Genomic DNA, 23,914 nt, shown 5'->3' on the forward strand with positions numbered 1-23,914 from the left:
ATAAGATTTCACTTTTTTTATTGTCTCAATGTCTCCCAATCACATGATTCATTTTAGCCTCGAAATCGGAATTCTGATTCATCCGGGAAACGTGCATACCTTGCAACACTGCCATGCAGTGTTAATATAAAGTGATTAAGGTTTTTGTTGCCACCAATTAGCACGCATATGTAAATTGATGGAAAATATTAACTGCATTATTAAACAACATTGAATTAGTATATTTAAATTCAACGTCGAATTATCACTATATATTATAAAACAAAGTGCCCCGGCCTTGTCTGCCTGTATCCTACTGAACAGATTTTGAAACGATTTTCACCAATAGACACGGGGATTCATAAAAGGCGTTTAGGTATATAATTTATTTAGGTTTTTGTGTAAATTAATTGAGAAAGAACGGCAAAATGGCGGCCGGGAGGTGCCGCTAGTTTTATTAATTAATATTAATTAAAAAATTAAAATCTTTCGATTTGAATATTATTATAATTCGACGCTACCTATTGTAAAGATTAAACCTTAAAGTACAATAATATTTTTACGATTGTACAAACAGCCACCAACCAATAATACTAAAAAAATAAGTAAAGAACTTTTTACGAATCAACTTATATATATATATAGATCAAATACATATATACACAATTTAATTTAAATTATAAAGTTCTTAATATAAATGCCCGCGCAATATGTTTAAGCCGCGCATGCGTGCACGATTATCCTACTGACCCTAGGACCTAGCTCTATTTGCCTACCGTATTGACTACTGATAACATTGAAATCACGATATTATGATTACAGCATTATCTTTATAAACAGTCAACTTTAACCAACAATCAAAAAATGCTTTTATAAATCCCACTGTTGGGCTAAGTGGGCTAAGATTTATACATCTAACTGATCCAAACGTTAGAAAGATATAAAGTACGTATAGTACGACACAACTCAATCTCATCGGCAAAATTCGTAAAACGGATCACATCCAAATTAAGTACGCTATAAAACTATCAATATTTATTTCTTATATGAATATGATCTTTACACAAACGTAATAACTTGTAGTATCATATGACCTAATATATTCGTCAATTTGATGCGTCGATTTACATGCACTTGCTTTCTCCGTTTGAAATCTATAGCGACGAATAGCGTCGAATGGCGCGATATGGAGCTATTTCCATTGGTTATATAAATAGTCTTCAATCGGTTTTATTGAATTTGCCGATGCTACATCTGTGGTGTGTCGTACTATACTATTTTCGTCAAGATAGTTTTCCTTATAGCCGAGCACGAAATAAATTACAAACACAAATGAACTACATGATATCTTGCTTGCTCAGGTGATATAACTGGACTGCGTCGCCTTTTTTTGTTACTCACACAGTTTAATAAATAAAGCATGACCAATTAATGTAATTAAAAATCGAAACGTTTTAGAGTCATCATTTGTGTGCGTAACCGGCGCGGCCATTATCCTCTGGTAAACTATACCAATCAAAGAAGAATCATTATCATTATCATCATCATAAAAAAAGGAAAGTAACAGCCTGTAAATTTCCCACTGCTGGGCTAAGGCTTCCTTTTCCATTGAGGAGAGGGTTTGTAACATATTCCACCACGCTGTTCCAATGCGGGTTGGTGGTATACACATGTGGCAGAATTTCTATGAAATTTGACACATGCAGGTTTCCTCACGATGTTTTCCTTCACCACCGAGAACGAGATGAACTATAAATATATAATATGTATTAGTATATTATATTATTATATTGTACATTGTTATGTAATAGTATTTTTAAGTGAATATGTATTAGTATGTTTTTAAGATAATGTATATTATGTAGTTATATTTGTATGGGCCACAACACAAATTAAGTACATTAATATTCAGTGGTGCTCGCCTGGGTTTGAGCCCGTAATCATTGGTTAAGATGTAAGCGTTAAGTTGTAATTGATTGATTAAGTCGCTAACTGCTGTCTGTCCCTATGTATGCTTAGATCTTTGAAATTTCGCAACGGTTTTTGATGCGGTTTTTTTAATAGATCGATTGTTACGAGGAAGTTCTATATGTAATAAACTGTTGCCTGTGGCTTTTTCCGCGCGGAAATTGGTTATAAATAAGTTAACATGTTCATTTAAAAGATTACGTTAATTTCAGACTTCTCTGTAAATCACATTTACGGTTCAACTTTCGTGGGCTTGATAGAATTGATCAAAATCCTTTCTTAGCGGATGCCTACCTCATAACATCTAAATGGATGGCAAATTTCAGCCTGACCCTTCACTTCATGCGCCTTGCTAATAACTGTGCTATATTATGCCATGTTTTTCTTTATTTATAAATGGGTTGAGATGGCCCAGTGGTTAGAACGGTGATTATTGCGGTTTCAAACCCAGGCAAGCACCACTGAATATTTATGTGCTTAAATTGTGTTTATAATTCATCTCGTGCTCGACGGTGAAGGAAAACATCGTGAAGAACCTGCATGTGTCTCTTCATATAAACTCTGCCATATGTGCATTCCACCAACTTTCATTGGAACAGCGTGGTGGAATATGTTTCAAAACTTCTCCTCAAAGGGAGAGGAGGCCTTAGCCCAGCAGTGCGAAATTTACAGGCTGTTGTTGTTGTTGTTTTCGGTTGAAGTTTAAGGTAATTGAACAGTCATAAATAAGTAGAATTAACCACCATTACGATTAAGGTGAAGCTAAGGATTTTTAAAGAGTTGTAAAAGTGGGTTTGGAGTAGAATCGGGAACGTATCATGAACGTTACATATTAGTAGAATTGCCCACCGGTCTGCGCTAAATTCCACACCGATCAATGAATGTCATACAAACAAAACTTTCACATTTATAAATATGAAGGAATCCTTATAAAAAATATATATATACGAAATATCATTCATACGGATATTGATTTAGTTCATAATAATATTGTAAAAAATATATATGAAAGTATTCCGAATTAATCTCCGTGGAATTTGACAGCAATTGCGTTTTGACTTATTACGCGAAACTGGTTGATATAGCGCTGTTACTTTCTTCTTAAAATATTATCAATCTTGAAACTATATACTCGCTAATCGCCCTAACTTTCGTCGGGAAATTATTACATACTAGCAACCTGTCCCGGCTTCCAACGGGTGTAATGCTGATACTAAGTATACTATAGACTGTATTTACTTACAAAATCTCATTAGAAACTTCCAAAATTATCAGCGTTTCTTTAACATATTGTCTATGGATTATATACAAAAACCTTCCTTTCGAATCACTCTCCATTAAAAAAAATCGCATCAAAATCTGTTGCTTAGTTTTAAAGATTTAAGCGTATATAGGGGCAGAAAAAGCGACTTTGTTTTATACTATGTAGGGATGATAACGAGAATTTTTAATTTAAGACCAAATTTGAGTCAAATGACATACGATAATATATCGCACGGAATGAAGCGTGTTTCATAAAACAACTAATTAATAACAGTAAATGTCCCACTACTGAGCTAAGATAAGTAGGTTTGGAATCAAATGCCAAAAATATTATTGTATATGTCTAAAGTAACAATAAAAATTAAAAAAAAGCGCTTAAAATCATTATTTTGTTTATTGATTAAGTCAGTATTTTTTTTTTAATTGTCTTAGAAGAGGTTGTCTAGCATACATCCTCCTTTTGTAAACTATCGTAATATGAAATACTAACATCAAAATAATTATAAATTGATTCCAGAAAAAAATTACAAACTAAAATGGTTTCTTTTTTTTTAGCATTACATTAACACGGGTTTTTCTTTTAAAATTTGTCAACTCAATATTAGTAGATCTGAGCTTGAAGTAGTTTTGTACTTACCGATTATACTTATTTTGTTTTAAATTAACTTCAGCAATTTTTCCATTAATAATAAATTAAAAATTGTCTATGACTGTAACATTTTTATAAAATTATTATTTTGTTATACTTTCCAGGCCAACTTTTATAATATTAATACATCAAGTATAAAAGTTACACATTCGTTACAATTTCTGAACGTGATTAGTTAGACAAATAGAATTCATATTTCCGGACGAAACGCAAGCCATATAGGCACCCCGCCATCTTGCCTCGGGCGATAGTACCAATTGGCGCGCGTTCTTTATTCGCAATTCAAAAAGAAACTTCTGGCATAATTATTTTTTTCCCGTTCATTTATTTGTTATATTGTATTTATTCATTGGCCAGTAATTCCAAGAGCACTTTTTTAACAATGGAATGAACACGTCACACTCACATTAATAATTAATTAGTAAGTTTACCGAATTGCTTTGATCGAAGTTTTTCTAATAGATTTATGTTATAAAATGGAATGTTTAATTACCTTGGTTTTTTATCAATAAAAAAAATACATTATAAAGTACACGACACACACAACGTACAATCAGTCACAAGCACTTCTTAAATTTGTCATAGGACCTTTTGTATTTACTTAGAAAAACCTTCAATCATTTTTATTGATTAATTTCAAGAGTAGGTAAACTGTATAGTATACCTATATAAATATAGGTATATCTGATTGAGACGCTTATTCGTACCCAATATTTTTCCATACACATACCTAATGAAAGCAAAGAATTCGTTATAAGGACGTTAAGATAAATCGATTCCAGCCCTTCTCCGTATATATTATATATGTATTATATACAATGTCCCAATAGCCTGAGGCGAATGCACATTTACGTTGGGGCGACTAAATAGCGGATATTGAACAAATGTGAATGAATTTGGAGACGCGTTCGTTTCATATATACGCAACGGCGATTGCCAAAATTTTATATGAAACATTTTATTTTATATATAAAATAAGTCCCAGTCGCCCGCAGCTTTGTTCGCGTTTTAGGCTGTTAATTAGGCAAAAAAGTAGACTATGTCCTTTTGTGGAGTTCAAGTTTGCTTCACACCGAATTTCATCAAATTTGGTTCAGCGGTTTGGTCGTGAAAGAGCGTCAGACAGACAAACAGATTACTTTCCCATTTATAATATTAATATAGATGTAAATAATATGGCATGTGGCAGAATAACATTTTCTTTGCCATTTTACTATAAAAGAAACAATTGACAGTAGCATTATACCTTGTTTTTTTTTTAAAATAATGTTGCCTTAAGCTACATGTGTACATATAAAATGTAAAGTAAATACATATAGCCCGTAAATATCTACTGCATATAGGTGTCTTCGTTTAGTATGGTTTGGAACTCATTCAACTACGCAGTACGGGCTTGTAGACACATTTGGCTGAAAATCATACGATCGTATATTTCCTGTTGGTGTTTTCCTACATCGCTGAACTCGGAAAACTCCATCGAAGATCATAGCATTTACTAAAGAAAGTTTAAAATTATACTAACCTAACATTTGTAAAGAATTTCAATAATTATATCCAGCTAATATTTCAATAGAGCTTTGTGCAAGACATCCTGGTATATACCTATTCATCACATATTCTACGAAACAGCAATACTTGGTGCTGTGTTCCTTATTTAAGCATGAGTGAGCCAGGGTAAACACTAGACACGGGCATCATCTTAGTTCCAAAAGTTGGCGCATTGACTCTTGCCTCCCAATATTATTAAAAAACAAACACACACATACATTGATAAATGTATTAAGTAGCCTATAAATCCTCAAAAGATATAACGTTTTACAAGAAGTATGAACAATTCCTTACACCGTCAGGATTCCTCCAAATAAGATGACATGTATCTTGTGAATGAAGAAAACCCATTTAATTATATACAAATATATATATAACCTCTGTCAATACTTGCTTCTGTCATTATGACAGATTTTTTTTTAATATAAATAATTATTTGCAAAGACATTATTTAAACATCTTAAGTTAATTTATGATTTAATTATTTTAAGCGTGCTACATGATTCCCTTATTAAATAAATAATTTATTCTTTCATTGAATTACATTTATTTTCATTTAAATTTCGTATATTGAATTTTCTGCTTAGTTAACTGCATGTACATAATATTACAAAGCACTCTGGATACGACTTCAGTGCACGCTTTAATAGCTCTTAATTGTTGTGAAGTAAAGGTCATTTCTGCGTGCAACGTGCTTTTGTAAGTTGGTACTCTGCACAAAGTCAGTTGTTCAGTCGAATGGTCACCAATCGTAGTACGATCGTAGTACCTACTAATTACTTATCGCCTCGGGGTGGGGTTTAACGTGGTTACCCTTAACACTGATTCTCGATAGCAACTCACATTCACATATTTCCATCTGTAAATTAATTTAATCGAACAATCCTTTATTTTATCAAAATTCGAATTACATTTGTGTTCTAAATTTAAAATCAAGTTTAAATTCCGCAGCAAAAAGTAGGTTATAATTATAGCTTATGTTCAAATAAATTATAGACATTCTCATTTTCCTCAAATTAAGCGCGAATTAGGATCGAACCTGTCAGTTTCATGTCACACGACGTAATTAATTAATTAAAATTCAACGATTAACATTATTTCGAACACAATCCTATGCCACAGCTATAGTATGTCTCTCATATATATGTGATATAACAATTAAAATATGTGTGTATACCTGTATATAGAGCATAAAGAGTTATGATGAAATATCCTGAATAGAGCATAAAATTTTAAAAACCTATTTATCTCTGACATATTTTTGGTGCAATTTTGACGTATTTTAATTAAAACAAATTTCAAATATAGAGTATTCCAATTCATCTGCACTGCATATTTTAACAACAGGACATCAATCATCTTCACTGTTTTAATGTTATCGTATTATTAATTAAAAATAAATCCAAATTTTTTAATAAAACATACACAGAGATTAAACACATTACACATTTTAGCAACGGAGTTGAGTAAAAGGGGTCAAACATGAGTCGAGTATCGATAGTAAATACCCCGAGGGAGGACCGCCCTCGGCAGTCTCCGTTTGGCACGCGACGCGCACGATCGCTAGTGCAAGGTCATTCGTGGAAAATCATCGTAAACAAGTCGATAGTGCTTTGTGAATTACACGTATAACGTTGATTAAAACTCACTTATTATTAATAATAATTATTAATAAAGAATATATATTATATTCTTATCATAAAAATAATTTGGCTGAATATTTTTTTGCAATTGACAATTTTTTTTTTATCAAATGTCAAAAACGAATTGATGTTTCAATTTTTTTTTTTTTACAAAACGATAAACGCAATTAGACATGTGCCCCAGTAATAACAATCTCATTTCTATTTGTAAAGTTTACAGCAAAGTAATCATACTAAAAGTTCGATTAGAAAAAAAGAAGTACGAGCTCTGTAATTAAAAATATACCGTTACAGAAGGCATAATAAAACAACGCCTAAACGATTTCTATATTAATTATTTTTTATTTCTAGAGTATCGGATATAATCGCCATGCAGAATCGATTTTATAACGTTATTTGCATAATAAAATTCCACTAAACATTAGGGATGTTTAACGTGGCGATATAAAATTATCGATATTTATTTAAATGATTTTCGCTTACGGTTCGATTTTCGATTTTAGTGCACACGTGTGTCAAAATCGTTATAATTTCAATCGATTATTTAATACGAGATATAAATTGTTGTCGATCACTTATAACATTGGATCCGGTAGTCCAATGGGTCGGAGCGAGTTTCGAACGTAAGGTTGTAATTTAAGAAGTAATCACTTACCGATCGTTGCCGGAATCGTCCGCCTTGTAAGGGGCCAGTAATTATCGAATATTCGGATAAAAATTTACATATTGTTTTACTTTTTTTTAGTTCGCTTTCTCAGCGTTTCGATTAACGTTTTGAACTTTACAAGGAAAGCGGGGACAATTTCGTAGTGAGTTTAATGTAATTAGATGGTGCGATAAATTGTGTTGTTAACGAAAATATATAATATTTTATTTATATTGGGAAGACATAAAAAACTGGCGGTGGCGTACGTGGATTTATCCAGCGTGATTGAGGTGCAGGTAATATATAATTGTTTTTTTTTTTTAAATATAGATAAGACAAACCTTAAAAAGAGATATTACTCTTACATTCAAAAAGAGAAGTAAAAATATTGATTTTGTTTTTTTTTTAAAAATACCTTTAATCGTTCTTGTTATGACTTTTTTTTAAATATTACTTGGCCTACACATGGCCAATTATTATATAAAATGATTTAGTAGTCGTCAACTTGTCATATCGGATATATAATATCATTCAGAACGCTCATTAAAACTGGTGTTATTTGCGATAAAAAATTTCAATGGAATCATCGAGTATATGGAAAATGCAAATTCGATATTGATGAATTGACTCGTTAAGCTATATATGTGAGCTTTATATACATGTATATAGCAGATCGCGATCACACACGCACCCACACATATATATGTTACTAGCGACCTGCACCAGCTTCGCAGGAATACTTTATATGTATTGATATATTATGACCAAATTATGTAAAATAATTATTAATTATATCATTAATAATAGCCTATGTGTTATTCTGACGTATAACCTATATTACTGTAAAATTTCATCAAAATCCATCCAGTAGTTTTCGTGAAAGAGCAACGAACATACAAACATCCTCACAAACTTTCGTATTTATAATATTGGTAGGACTTGCTTCCGCCCTTGGCTTCACCTAGGTGACAGTAAAAGGAAAGGAAGGAAGAAGATATGCAACTATAAGCGATAAAAATTATCTATTTGCTTTTCCAGAAGAAAATCTATCTCTGTGCCTAAATTCATCAACCTTTTTTGCGTCTCTAAGTAACATCCAAACTTTCATTCTTTATATTAGTAATATTCAACATGCATCTGCAATGTCATGCAAAAGTAAAAAACTGGATGTACTAAAGAAATGTACCTATTTATATTAAGAAAGAAAACTGTTATATATCAACTAGAGCGCCACTTATCGAATCCAACGTAAGCCATCCAGGGACCATTCAAATCGGTCAAACCGTTTAGATGATCAGTAACATGAATGCATAAAGAATAATTGAATATAAAGATAAACATATACTCGTAATATAAAAGTACCTAATACGAGAGTGACCTTGTGTAGGAACTTGACATATTTAAAACATGGTTTCAGATCATGATATATTGGATAGCAGAATACCCCTTTATAAGCATCATTATATTTACGTACACATTTCGAACGGCAAACACGGTTTTCATGTTGGGAAAAGGGTAAATTTAAAACTCATAAATTGATCTGGGAGGACTACCATACTAAGAGCTAGACTTATTACAATACATTGCTCTACATTTAATTATAACAAATAAAATTAAACAATTACTGTACAAATCTTACTGATCTACATACCTAGATGTTCAGGGTCTCTTACTTTACAAGCGATTACAATTTTGAAAGCTCAAGATAATTACATTTGTAATCTAGCGTAAATTTTCATTTAAACTGTTAAATATAATATCAAATCATTGTAATTATTGTTTTTTATTATAACTTTCCAATAAGTAAGAAAATTTGAGAATTTTATAGCACAATTCGTAGTTTTAGTTTTATTAGCTGCTTAATATAATAGTTGAAACTCCAACTGTCAGACGTACACTTTACACAGTGACTCATTTATCTTTAACGGTATCATATGAGCGTATTTTAATTATTAATTTATTTTCTGAAACGTAATAAAAGCATTTATACCGTCTAATAAACCTCCTACGTCAAAATGACTAGCTGACTGACTTTTTTTTACGAAACCTATCTAAAGATGACTGGACACTTTACATTCGTCTGAAGTTTTTTGGCACTAGTTTGTATAAATTAGTTTTAGAATTTGTATGTTTCTATTACTGCTTCGTTTCGTTCCGATATATTTTAGGGTTTAATTTATTTCATTACATGAACCAATGTTAACTTTATAATATAAGCTAATTATAATTTTCAAAGCAAATATTATGTTTGTAATAAAAAGGTGGAGTGGCTACATAATATCAGATCTATCAGTTGCGTTAAAACTATTTCGAAATTCAATTACACGCCTTACCGACACGTATCAACCGAGTTTAAGTTAAAATCTTAGAAACAAAATAAACCACATATTGTACAGTACGTTTAATAATTAAGAAAGTTAATAATTGACAAATTTCAATAGTTATGAAAAAATACGCAAAATAATCTCATCTAATCATTATCATATCTGCAAAATTAGCAGCGGTAGAAAGTACACATAAGAAAGTAGTCACAAAGTCCAAATTCGATACACCAAACTTATCGATATAATCTATAAATTTCATATCATACTTCTCAATTGTATAATAAGTAATAAGATACTACTAAATAAACCCAACATCATTATTATATCGCGGAAAACCATTTCATATTGACGCGCTAACGAATAGACTGCCTATTCCGTATATTAATGAGACTTACATATTGGTCAATTTAACTGCATTGTAATATAGACACATCGGCCATTACGCATTCCTCAATTGATTGATTGATTTAGACATATAACAGTATATTAAATGACGTATCGATATCGATAATTTATAGCCTGTTACCGCACTACCAACCTATGTTTACTCCCACATAAATATTACCTACGCTTTAGAAATTGTTCTATTTTTAAAAATATGGAAATCAAAGCAATCTTTCATTAAGGTAGCATTTATGAAGTAAAATATGTTTTCGCTGAGGTACCTTGAGTAATCGATTATTTTTTAAGTGTTTTTTTAAAAAAAAAAAAAAGAGTGAGTAATGTTGGAAATTATTCTGCCTTTTTCATTAACTAAGTAAATATACATTAAGTTAATTATTATTATCATAAAATACCATTTTCCTCTTGTATTATAAAACGCGTGCTGTATATATTTACGAAATATGTTATGCAGATTTAAAAAAATGGACTTATGGTCTGGTACTTGAAGTACAAAATTGTCTTTATTTTCATTATTTAAAGTCAATTAATAAGATTTTTTTTGGAAAATTCCTACAAAATGTTACCAAACGAACAATAACGCCCTGACATAAAGGTAGGAACTTTGCTACTAATATTATTCTTTGATTTAATTTGAAGAGGGTGCAACCGCCAAGATCAAGCTATATTTTAATAATTATATTAAATAGTAAAACCTTTTCCGAGCTTTTCAACTGACGTCATAGATAAACGATCTCTCAATTATTAATACATATTTTTCTCTCAACCCATGTATAGTGACTTATTTTTAAATTAAAAAGTATTATAAAGGTCAAATTACTAACTAAACCATATAATTTATAATTTATTCGTCGATTCATTAATTTCATAATAAAAATACCGAAATCACGTAATAAAATGAACGACATATTTTAACCTTTTGCAATTCAAACGATTTTGCACTAATAATTATTTAATCTGTGTCAATGAGAATATGTCAAGTAATTAGAGAGTATAATGCATAAATCTTATAAAAATTAGACCACTTACGACATTGTAATGGCGTTAATGGCCTTTGACTATAGCTATGAGAAATGGCGACATTTAACCAAATCACGTTAATTAATTTTAAGTTCATCACATTTTATAGCTTCTAAATTTTGTTTTTTTTTTATAAAATTTTCTATCAGTTATTGCATAACATTTTTTTATTAATTACTATCATTTTTTTTATTGAATCAATTAAATCTTAAAAGTTTGTAAAATTAACATCTTTTTTTTTTAAAAAAATTATCTATTTTTTTTTCAAATAATTCTTTAAAAACTTTCTTACCTAATTATACTATTACTAAAAATGATTTAAATAAAAAATTAAGATAAAGTTATTGTATTTATCTTCTAATGACAACAAGTATCAACTATTAAATTGTCAATTATTAAAAAAAAAAGAAACGATCACAATGCCTAATCACATTCAGCCATATATTTCATTATCCGACATTAGACTTCGGCAGAGTATCCGAACGGAAGGTTTCGATTCGAACCTTCCCATTAACAAATAAGGAACATTTATCTACAAACTACAATATAAATAAATACATTTATAACACTATTTATTTGACAGTTATCTTTTCCATAGGTAATTATCTCACTGCGTAATGTACCTACCTGTTTTGGTTTTCACCACATCCGGTCATCATATTAGTTAAACAAAACTCGATCGAGTGCAATCGTTATCGATCAGTACAGACACGAGACTTTTAATATTGTATTATTTCTACATTTTCTCTGTTGAACTTTTTTACTTACTTTCATAAAAAAAAACTATTTTATTTTATTTTTATTTCTTAACTAGATGCCCGCTGCTTCTCTCGCGTTTTGGGGGTTTGGTTGTCATGTGTATGTCCTTCCTTGGAGTCCAAATTTGCTTCATATTAAATTTCATCAAATTCGGTTCAGCGGTTTGGTGGTAAAAGAGCGGCAGACAGACCGACAGACAGAATTACTTTCACTTTTATAATATTAGTTTAGATATAGTGTAGATATAAGTGAATTAATGTAGATTTTATTGTTATTTACAAACAACACTGACGCAAAAAGGTTTCACTTCTGTCAGGTGAAGTAAAGTAACAGCCTGTAAATTTCACACTGCTGGGATAAGACCTCCTCTTCCATTAATGAGAGGGTTTGGAACATATTCCACCACGCTGTTCCAATGCGGTTTAATGGACTGCACATGTGGCAGAATTTCGATGAAATTAGACGAGCACGAGATGAATTATAAACACAAATGAAGCACATATATATAGTGGTGCTTGCTTGGGTTTGAACCCGCTATCATCGGTTAAGATGCACGCGTTCTAACCACTGGGCCATCTCAGCTCTATTCTGTCAGGTATAAAAAAAAATGTCTTAAGACTGTCGTGTGTTTACTATTAAAGTATGCGTAACTCGATATTTGGCAATTGATCTAAATTCAATTTCATATAATCTCAGATCAAGTATAAAATGGAGATTTGATTACTGAACATATAAATCTCGTTTTAAATTGCTACTTCATTATATATGCGTTCATAAAAAAATATCTAGTTAACATAATTATGTCAAAGTAAATGTTTTTAATACTGTTATGTTTTATTTTATTACATATGGCAACACCAACTCATTTACAATACAACAGAGTATACCATAATGTTATACGACATTATACGCTTGAAATAATTACATTATATACAATTATCATTACTAATGTATATACCATTTAAAAATATTATTTAAAATTCGATACACAAAGTATCTGTCTTTTTGTCATATTAAAATATCCATTTTTTAGTCAATGCATATGTATGTACACGCGATACACATAGCAAAATAACATTTTTTACAATTTTTGTCTGTCTACTTGTCTGTTTGTTGCGGCTAATCTCTGGAACTGTGGGACCAATTTTGACGGGACTTTCACTGACAGGTAACTGATATAATAAAGAGTAATTAAGGCTTCAATAATATTTTTTTTAAATACAAACGCGTGCAAGTTCGCGGGCACAGCTAGTAATAAATAAAGTTTCCTTGTTGTTTTTGGATAGTCCATTAATCTAACACATCTTATATATTGATATGAAATTTCTATCATTATATTAAAAGAGTTTTCGATGTTTTAAGCTGCATTATCATGAAATACGTATAACATATAACGTTAAGTTAGTTAGCTCAACACGTGATCAGATCTGCTAATATATAATTTATAGTATGATAAAAAAATTGGGTTTATTCTTACAGTATAAGACCACAAATATCAATATCAGAATCGCAGACAAAGATACTTATAAAAAACATTAGTTTATCATCTAGAATTATTAATTTAAATATCATTTGGAGTGTATACCGACGCTCATTACAATTATATTATATGTATATAATTCGAACATCGCGTGCTCTTGTAATCACATCGTGATTTCATTATAATCTCTGGGTCATATTTACGACTCAAAGATACGTGAAAATTTTCATTTAATTTAATCTAATAGTAATCTATCCATATTTTAAACTATAAATTAAACAATGCTTAATAACAATCCCGAAGTAATAAATATAATATTAGTTATGGAAGTAATTTCGCACCAACCCGCATTGGAACAGCGTGGTGGAATATGTTCCAAACCCTCTCCTTAATGGGAGAGGAGGCCTTAGCCCAGCAGTGGGAAATTTACGTAATGTCCAAACAAAGTGTACATAGATTATATTTAAACAAAATATTACATTTATTTTATATGCTTCACTGCCTCGTTAATCTAGTAGGCTTTAAGGCAGCATAAGCTGAAGTCCTGGATTCAAACACCAGTTCGGGTCGAGAAAAGCTATTTTATTTATCTATCAAAAAAATTCTTGGTACCAGACCGTTTTCAGTTACAGGAGACTGTTTGTAATTTGCACTAGGCTACCTCGGAAAGAAATATAAAACCTGAACTCTTTCGATTCCAATTGATTATGATTAGGAGAGTCAGATATAGAGAGCATTGTGTTTGCACTTTGCACACATACCTGTTCACTATCATAAGCCCTGCGTAGCTGATCTCTCTTGTGAGACACAATCATTATCAAAGTTCACATATCATGTGTTACATAAGCTCTTCATTAATTGGACGTATAATTAACCCTATCAAAGGCTACACGTGGTCGTTAATACCGCACTGATTCTCGTTTAATTTAAATAATACAATAGAAAAATGTTTAAGCTTTAATACAAAGAAATGTTGATTCGATAATAACATTAATCATACAGCTATTAGCTCGTTGATCTCTCAGTCTTATTATTCTTGATTAAATTTTAATTCACACATATATACTGAAGTGATATTTTTGACGTATTAGTAAGACAAAGTAATGTAATTATACTTTGATCTTAATTAAGTCTTTTGAATTTATACGATTAATAACGATAAAAGAGATTTGATTGGTATGTTTCTCATACTTGTATACTGTTGTAAATGCGAAAGTAACTATGTCTATTTCGTGTGAGGCAAGCTTGCCTAAATGATGACTGAACTAAATACGAAAGTAACTCTGTCTGTTTTATGTGAGGCAAGCTTATCTAAGACTTGATATCCAAAACCTAAATCGCCGAGAACGCAGCGGATGACACTTACATTACACATTAATTTATTCGTATATAGATTACTGTACATATTTACATATTTACATCTTATTTGATAGAATAGAACAATAGAATATATATATATATATAATATAGATCAACAGAACAGACATATGTTACACAATACCTTGCAAAGTTTCAATTAACACGTTCCCTGCGCCATCACTTTCAAAAAACTTTCAGCTGGTGCTTTGGAGACCTAAAAGATCTCCAAACTAACCTATCATTTGGTGCGTTTGAGACCTAATCGATCTCCTAAAGATACGGTTATCAAAATAGTTTATATCTTCCAAAAATACAATCAAATATATTTAGAAGTTTTGTGGGTGAAAGATAGCCTATTGCTTTATATTTTGCTAGGTTCGCACGCAGTTATGACATTTGAATAAACTACAAATACCAAAAAAAAATATGATATCGATTGTATCTCGTACCGCAACGGAAGATAGTTCAAAATGTGTAGTAAGTAGTGATGGGAATAAAATAATATCTCAGTTGTCGATTGAAAAAGTTTTATTATAATAATTATGGAAAGTGTTTTTCATTAAAACATGGTAGGCACATTGATTGAGCACCTACTTGATGTACATAAAGCATTCAATGAGGCAGGAGAAGCTTTAGCATTTGTGTTGGATGTTTCTGTTAGCATTAGTGTGCACGAGCTAGGAGTAGATAAACCACTATGGTTACGAGAAACAGTACCACAAAATCTACGAGTAGGTGTCATAGGATCAGTAGGTATAGTAGGTGTAGTATTAGTCATCAATAATGTATATCAATAAGGTATTATATTATAAGGTATTATAAGGTAAGGTATTATATAATATTTTGTAGATGATAAAAAAGCGTGGAGTTAATACCTGTTGACTTCCAAGCAGGATACATTAATTGAAATAATTGTATTTAATTAACATGACGTTGTATTTTTTAAATGTTAAAAAAGAGTAACTACTGAGTTTCTTGCCGGTTCTTCTCGGTAGAATCTACTTTCCGAACCGGTGGTAGCTTCACTTAATTGTAAAATGACGATTCAAAAGTGCTTATAAAAGCCTGCTTGAATAAAGTTTATTTTGATTTTGATTTTGATTTTGATTATTGTTAATACTTTTTGGACTGGATATCGTATTCTGAAGCACACTAAATCGTTTTCCAGTACATGGGCTGATATATATATTATTTTCATTTCTTAGCTGCGTGTGCTCCAACGTAGAAAGGTTCATCATTTTCTTTTAGTGGCTTCAAATATTTCATAATCAGAATCACTGTCATTATTAGCCAATGGAGCCCGCGCCCGCGCCGCCCACCTTCACTCTCTTGCGTCTACGAGGCGTACGATTCCACGAGTACCGACATATCTCCTAACGCAAGGAATGAAAATAATTACAGTACTGTGCGTTAGGGACCTAATCCATCTCTAATTTTTTTTTTAATGTCCTTGAATTTATCTTTAAGTAAGAAGTAAATATGTATATTTGTCCTACTCATACCTAAAGAACTTTACACGTTAGATCCTCCCGCAAGGAGTGAAACAACACGATTATGTTCAACGCACAATACAAAAGTCCTGCAAGAGATCTGACAGATCTCGTAATGCAACGAACGTGTTAACAAGTACTTCTAAGATCTATTTCTTTCTTCTTCTAAGTTTATTTCTTACTGCACATGTCGAATTCGCCTTGCTTGTAGTGTTCTACTACTGAAAACTAAAAGTATTATATAACTCTGATCCGTTATTATATTTTACCTGTTGGAAGATAGTTTTAGCGCTTAATCTTTTACTTCTTGAGAGTTCTAAAACGAAAAAAATTATAGTGGAACGTAATATCTCAAACACAATAAAAAAACCACAAAACCATATTATTCGTTAAACAATTTACATTTAAGCAAAATAGCTATGACACGTTTTATGTACAGTTAATTCTACTATGAGTTATACTAACTTGGTTACAACAAAAACCTGTAGATTTTCCACTTCTGGGCTTAGGCCTTCTCTCCATTTGAGGAGAAGGTTTAAACATATTCCACCACGCTGTCCCAATGCGGATTGACCAATCCGCATTTTCCACTACCTTGGTTATATCAAGGAAAATAATTGTTACATAAACACATTAAAACCTTGGTGATAAATAGACTGTGATATTGGATGGGCATTAAAATTTTTATTCCTATAAAGCCAAAATTATACCGGATATTACCAATTTGCCAAACATGGAACATGTGACAAAAATGTAACGATCTTATCACTTAATCTAATTAATTCATCACTCGTACTCGTTTATACAATGTAGTTTTATAAGTTAACGGTAGAATGGTTTGAGCGTGGGTGGTATCCGTTTAAGTACAGTCATATAAGACCTAGTTATTTATTATATAACACGAAGTAATTAAAAAAGTATGCACAGATTAAAAATATCAAAAACAATATTTTCCAGACAATCTCAACAAGATAATAGTTAATAATAGAGCTAGACTTACTACAACATTTAGAGTAGCGCTTATGCCATCATATTAAATGAAGCGACGATTAATACACATTAATTAAAGACTAAAAAGTGAAATTTTCGAACAAAATAATTCATACTGAAAGAACAAGGCAACAACAAAATATCATTTGGAAAATTCAATATATTATCTAGATTCTAGGTTATACATAAAAATTAAAGTAAAAACCTGTTAATATCCCATTAGATTCAGACCCCGTCGAGAAGGTTTAAAGCTAAGTCCGCCACGATATCCAAATGCTTGTTGGGGGATACATATCATAAAATAATAACAGTATTCTCTTTAAACTTTGATTTTATTGAAATATTTAATCAGTCTTTTGTACTAATTTCGTCGATTAATCTTTCTCCAGTTTATTTCTGAATTGTATAGTTTAAGGAAGTGCCTAAATACTTACAATACCTACTTGTTATGGAGTGAGCAAAACTATAACCGTATAATAGCATGAGTTATTTTTATAAAACAGACATACATTACACATCGTGCCTTATGTTAGTTTCGTATCATATTCAATAGAAGAAACGATAAAAAAACGCAGTTTTCACATATTTATTCAGATAATTAAACACGCTTTATTTCTTTATAGCTATCACTGTTAATAAAGGCCCTATCCGCAAATGCATTATTACGCCCGTAGCATATTATACGTAGCTTTTATTCAAATCCACTTATAAAATGTACAGGTAAGATCTTCAAACTGAATTCAATATTACTTCCCTTTAACACATTGCGCTAAATTTGCCACTTTTGGTAATGACATGAGTTTAATACACAGAAATCAAACCATGTAGTAATATTTTTTTATTATCGTTAGTTAAACAAAAATCAAAATGTTCTTTATTCAAATAGGATTTTACAAGCACTTTTGAAATGTCATTTAACAATGATTACACTATTAATTAAGCCTCGGTCTCTTGTACCCAGGAGCGCCTCGGTGGCGGCGGGCTCGGGCTCAGCGGCGGCGGGTTCCGCGGCGCGCAGCCCTCGCTCGCCGACTTCCAGCCGCCGTACTTCCCGCCGCCCTTCGCCCCGACAGCCCATCCCGCCAGCCCACATCATCAACAACAGGTCCAAACCACACTTTTTTATATACAATTACATAGTATTTAATAATGGTGTAATTTTGAAATACTTACTAGTGTATCTTTTTAAATTATCAAGGGAGATGACGTAAAATTATATCAAATATTTGTTTTTTTTCAACTGGCAATTCACAGGTCCCATTAATATAGGAAAAATAAGTAAAAAATACATTCTTGACAGAGATATTTAACATAATTGTTACAACGTTTGTACTATTGAATTCCATTCGAAGTTTAAAAAAATTAACGGTTGAATGGGAAATAACCTAGATATCATTCTCTTGTCTTTGCCACGATAAAAAACTAACAGTATCTGTGATCCTCAGAGCCATGGTATGGAATACAGCGGCGGTGGTGGTGGCGGGCCGGAGTACGCTCAGCATTACGCCCCGCAGCAGCTGCTACCACGGCATCATGGGCACCACGAGCCACACGCACACCTACGCCACCACCGTGACCACCATGACGCGCTACATTCACACCACGTAAGCCTTTACATATTTGTACTCATTAAAGTAAAGTAAAGTAACAGCCTGTCCATTTCCCACTGCTGAGATAAGGTCTTTTTCCATTAAGGAGAGGGTTTGGAACATATTGCACCGCGCTGTCCAATGCGGATTGCTGAAATGCACATGTGGCAGATTATCGATGAAATTAGAGAATTGCAGGTTTCCTCACGATGTTTTCCTTCACCGAGCACGAGATGAATTATAAACACAAATTAAGCACATTTATATTGTGGTGCTTGCCTGGGTTTGAACCCGCAATCATCGGTTAAGATGCACGCGTTCTTACCCCTGGGTCATCTCAGCTCAGTTTGTACTTATTGCAACTGCTTATTAAGAAAAATATCGTATACGTACATATATTATTTTAACTAATCTACATATATAAAAATAGTCCCATATAATATTAAATTAACCCCTTTTTACTAACTCAAAGCAAATCGGAAAAAGTTCAGGCGCAGAGCCACCACCGTGTTATACAACGCACGGGAGTGTTCGCATAATATTTCCACAGAAATACCTTTCCATCGACCCTACCAAAAGTTTGAAAGGGAGTTCTAGGGCTCGGCGTCCTTAATAATGTTACTCTTGAAATGTATATAACTTCAAATTTTGTATAATAAGAACATTATAAAATACTTACCCCCATCTCTATTTTAACCAAAACCATACTAAATTATGAAATTACCAAAGAAATAACACTTCAAAGGCTGTACAGTACAGTCCTTTTCCTTTTGCCCAAAGCAATATCAATTAAAAAAAAAATCACTGACATTAAACAAAATATCAATTTAAAAAAAAAATAACTGACAGCCTTTGGTTAATTTTATTAACATCCACAGATTATACTGAAGATAATGCTAATAACACAATGATAATTACTCTGACAGCCATAAAATCGTTAAAAATGTATTATAGAATAAAAATGATAATGAATATTACTGGCATTTTGGTTACTATTTAACAATACACGAGTTACGTTAAGAAATCGATTTGCAACGGTCTTATAAAACTATTCGGCCGCCGCATGCCTGCTCCGAAATCTTGACATACTTGTAACCTTACCCTAAATTATTATGTTATTAAAACAACCCTCCATATCGAAATTATTATACTTACGATACATTATTTTGGTTAGGAATAACATATGTGTATGAATATCTATATAAGAAAAGAAATATTTTCATTAGAACTCGTGAGAAAATAATTTTGGCAAATAAAACAAATATCATATAACCGCAAATAGAGGCGCGGCGAAATTTAAAATTGGAATGTGTTCTTTAATTCACTAAAAAGAAAATATTTTATCATCATAAAATTCAAGCGATCTAACGTCGCGTTACCAAATGCCAAACAAAATAAAAAAAATATATACTTCTTCATTATAAAATTATTAAAAATGTTTTCCAAACTCCTTTCAATTTCAAACCAATCAATTAGAAATGTACCTCATGATGTTGTAACACACAATACTTTAATATAGGAAATGCTTTAGTAGATTACCCCCTAATGTCCCGGAACGTCCGGGAATCCATACAATGCGAACTTTAGACGGATATTTTGTCGTTGGATAATACCATGCAGTTATGATACTCATATTTATTACAAGAATTTTATCTAAAGAGGTTTTATACGTACCATATAATAATTATTTTAAATTTTCAACTCTATTCGATAGATAGATTTAAAGTCATATTAATATCACAAATAAAAACTTTCATTAGCTTGAAAATAAAACTTATATTTAATATAAAATCATTAAAACACAAATATACAAACTGTTTGCTACCCTCGGTCTGAAAGACTTTGACTTAAATATCTTTTACTATTGATGAATACCACAGCAGTTTCCGTTTATCAAATCGCATTAATGATGTACATGTATGTACAAGTAAAGTGACTAAGTTACGATAATAGTTCCATCGAAATTCAAACATTTTTTTCACAAATCCATAGAGAATATTTAAGCACTTGACCAATGATATCTCGACAATTTGCTGCCAAAAGTTTTTTAACTAACCTCCTTGTTATAATATATAGAAATAGACTATATAGATTTCTCCTGCATAGTCTAACATATTTTTCTGAGGTCAGTAGGTAATTTAAAATATGATATTTACTAAGCAAAGACAATGAGATTGAGACATATATACTTATATTTATCTAACTCGCGTTTTAGGATGTTGTTTGTCATGTCAGGCAAAATAGTAACATATGTCCTTTCTTGAAGTTAAAGTTTACGTCATAGCAAATTTCATCAAATCGGTTCAGCGGTTAGGTCGTGAAAAATCAACAGACAGACAAACAGACAGAATTACTTTCACATTTATAATATTAACATAGATTAATAACTGTTGTTAACGGTGTTTTAATAATGTTGTTTTGTCCGCAGTTGTCACACGGCGGCTTCAGCTACGGCGGTGGAGACAGGAGGGCGGAGTACGGCGCGCGCGAACAACACGAGATCGCCTTACACCACGCTCTTCACTCAACAGACGAGACACAGGTAACATACCCCTGGAATCAACAAACAACAACAACAACAGCCTGTAAATTTCCCACCACTGGGCTCACACCTCCCTTTTGCGGAGCAGATTTGGAACATATTCATCCACGCTGTTTCAATTCCAGCCGGTGGAATTCACATGTGGCAGATTTTCTATGATATTTGACACCGAGAACGACATGAAATATAAATACGAATTATGCACATGAATATTCATTGGTGTCTGCCTGGGTTTGAACCCACAATTATAGGTTAAGAAGCACGCGTTATAGGCACTAGGCTATCTCACTTTTGAATCCTAGAATCAAATTTTTGTAACTCAAATGACGTACGTAGTATATATAAAACAAAGTCGCTTACCGCTGTCTGTCCCTATGTATGAATAGAAATTGCAATCATGTTAGTTAAATACACTTATGCATATACGTATGTATGTAATAATTTTAAAAATTCAATTCACTTAATTATATTAATCTACAGAATTTATATAATCTATAATATCGAGTAAACAGTAGCAATTTATCTACGCTACGTCTAACTTTTTTTTTTATTCGATATTAAACATCGAGAAATATGTCAGACAGCCAATCGGAATTTAATAATCTTAATAAATTAAAACCCTCCGCCGGACGCGTTCCTAATCGGTTTTTTTATACGGAATTTTCCTTCCATAATAGAATAGTGGTATTAAGATATTATGACATTCCGTCATTTTGATAATGCATTATTTTTTCAGAATGCGGGCATGGATGATACCACTGGATTTATGACGGACCTTCCTTTGTTAAAAAGTAAGTTTAAATATATATTTTATTTTAAATGTAGTATAATAATATGTTTACACTTGAGATCGTCAAGCTAAAGGCTTAATCGAAGATTGGGGTAACAACTGGCAATTATACCTTTACTAGCTTCCCTCCCCGACTTCTTACGATAAGGGATGGTTGCTAACTAAATAATTTCTATTTGAAAACATTTGATGTTCTGTTTAATTAACTCGATAGTGATATAAAAAAGGATGGATTATAAGATAAGATTAAGACAATTATTTATACACAAGTCACAAATACAAAAATAAAACGAAAAGGAAATATATTTCTATAAGGATGTTTTTGTTTTAGTAGAAAATTTTCAAGGAAATTGCTAATATTGAAATATAAATTTTGTAAGATTTTTTTATTTTCCAATTTGAATATTCTACTTTAGAATTACTTACTTAAAAAAAACCAATTTTAAAATAATTTCTATAATCTTATAAAAGCAGGAAGTGTAACTCAATATAAATTATAACATATTAACATTCCTAAAGATCGCCACTTTCATTACAACTAATAAACTTTAAATATAAAAATAATTTTCTGTTTTAGTTTTTATTTATGGGCAAGAACGAAACAAAAATATTTTCACGAATGTATAGTATGAAAATACCCTAAGTGGTCATATTACTTGCTAAATCAGTGCCACGCTAACAACTGCATGAATTAAAAAAAAACATCTGACGAGCTATTAAAGCATCAAATAATTCTTGAAGGCAATTATGGAATCCCAATTATTCTTTTTTTAAATACATTCTAAATTCAAATAAGTCTTCAGACTTCCTACTGCGTGCAAAACGTCTCTATAGACATCACAAAGACAATCAAATGATAGAACAAGTTAGTTATTAACTCATTTCCTCATCGATGACCCGCTTGATAAGCGATAATTAGCCATCATACAGTTATCGGATACGTGTATCGATTTTTCATACACAAAAAAGTCGATCTCATTCAACCGAATAAATCGATTCAGAGAAATAAAAGTATCGATCAATCATTCGATATTTAAATAGCGTAAGTCGGATACGGAAATGACTTGTTTAGATAGAAGCTTAACTTTTTCTGCTGATTAATTTCGCCGAGGAGTGCATTCTTTCTATCCATAATCAAATATAAAATACGTATTTAAAATAAAAAAAAAATAATAATGTTTATTTAACAAAGAATGTTTTAAATGAAAGTGTATATCTGGCTGCTAATAACTTTAAAAAAAAAATTACCCGTGTTAATTTTCTTTTTACGAAAGCACGGTGTCAACCAGTCAGCATGGTGCAGAACTAATGACACAGTAATGTTTATTGTATTAGGGTTTCCATAGAGTAATATTGTAATGGTAATGGATTTCACGCTGAGCACATGTTTGGGGCGTGGCGCTAATTGTTACGATTGCCATTGTTGGTATTCGACACGGGGAATTTGAAACACCCGTATTCTTAGCGGCTTTT

At 31.6% G+C, this 23,914-nt stretch overlaps 1 protein-coding gene across 3 annotated transcripts in view; it reads left to right on the forward strand.

Moving 5' to 3' along the window:
* LOC124540295 (transcription factor AP-2-epsilon) overlaps positions 1-23,914 on the forward strand; it is an 82,422-nt gene that overhangs the window by 46,314 nt on the left and 12,194 nt on the right. For all 3 annotated transcript variants that reach the window (XM_047117771.1, XM_047117772.1, XM_047117770.1), the window contains 4 exons: positions 18,482-18,625; positions 18,966-19,124; positions 21,538-21,651; positions 22,388-22,442. In XM_047117771.1, coding sequence (XP_046973727.1) covers positions 18,482-18,625; positions 18,966-19,124; positions 21,538-21,651; positions 22,388-22,442 — 472 coding nt within the window. The remainder of the gene's footprint in view (positions 1-18,481; positions 18,626-18,965; positions 19,125-21,537; positions 21,652-22,387; positions 22,443-23,914) is intronic.

Source organism: Vanessa cardui, chromosome 24 (assembly GCF_905220365.1).
Source record: "Vanessa cardui chromosome 24, ilVanCard2.1, whole genome shotgun sequence".
NCBI classification, from domain to species: domain Eukaryota; kingdom Metazoa; phylum Arthropoda; class Insecta; order Lepidoptera; family Nymphalidae; genus Vanessa; species Vanessa cardui.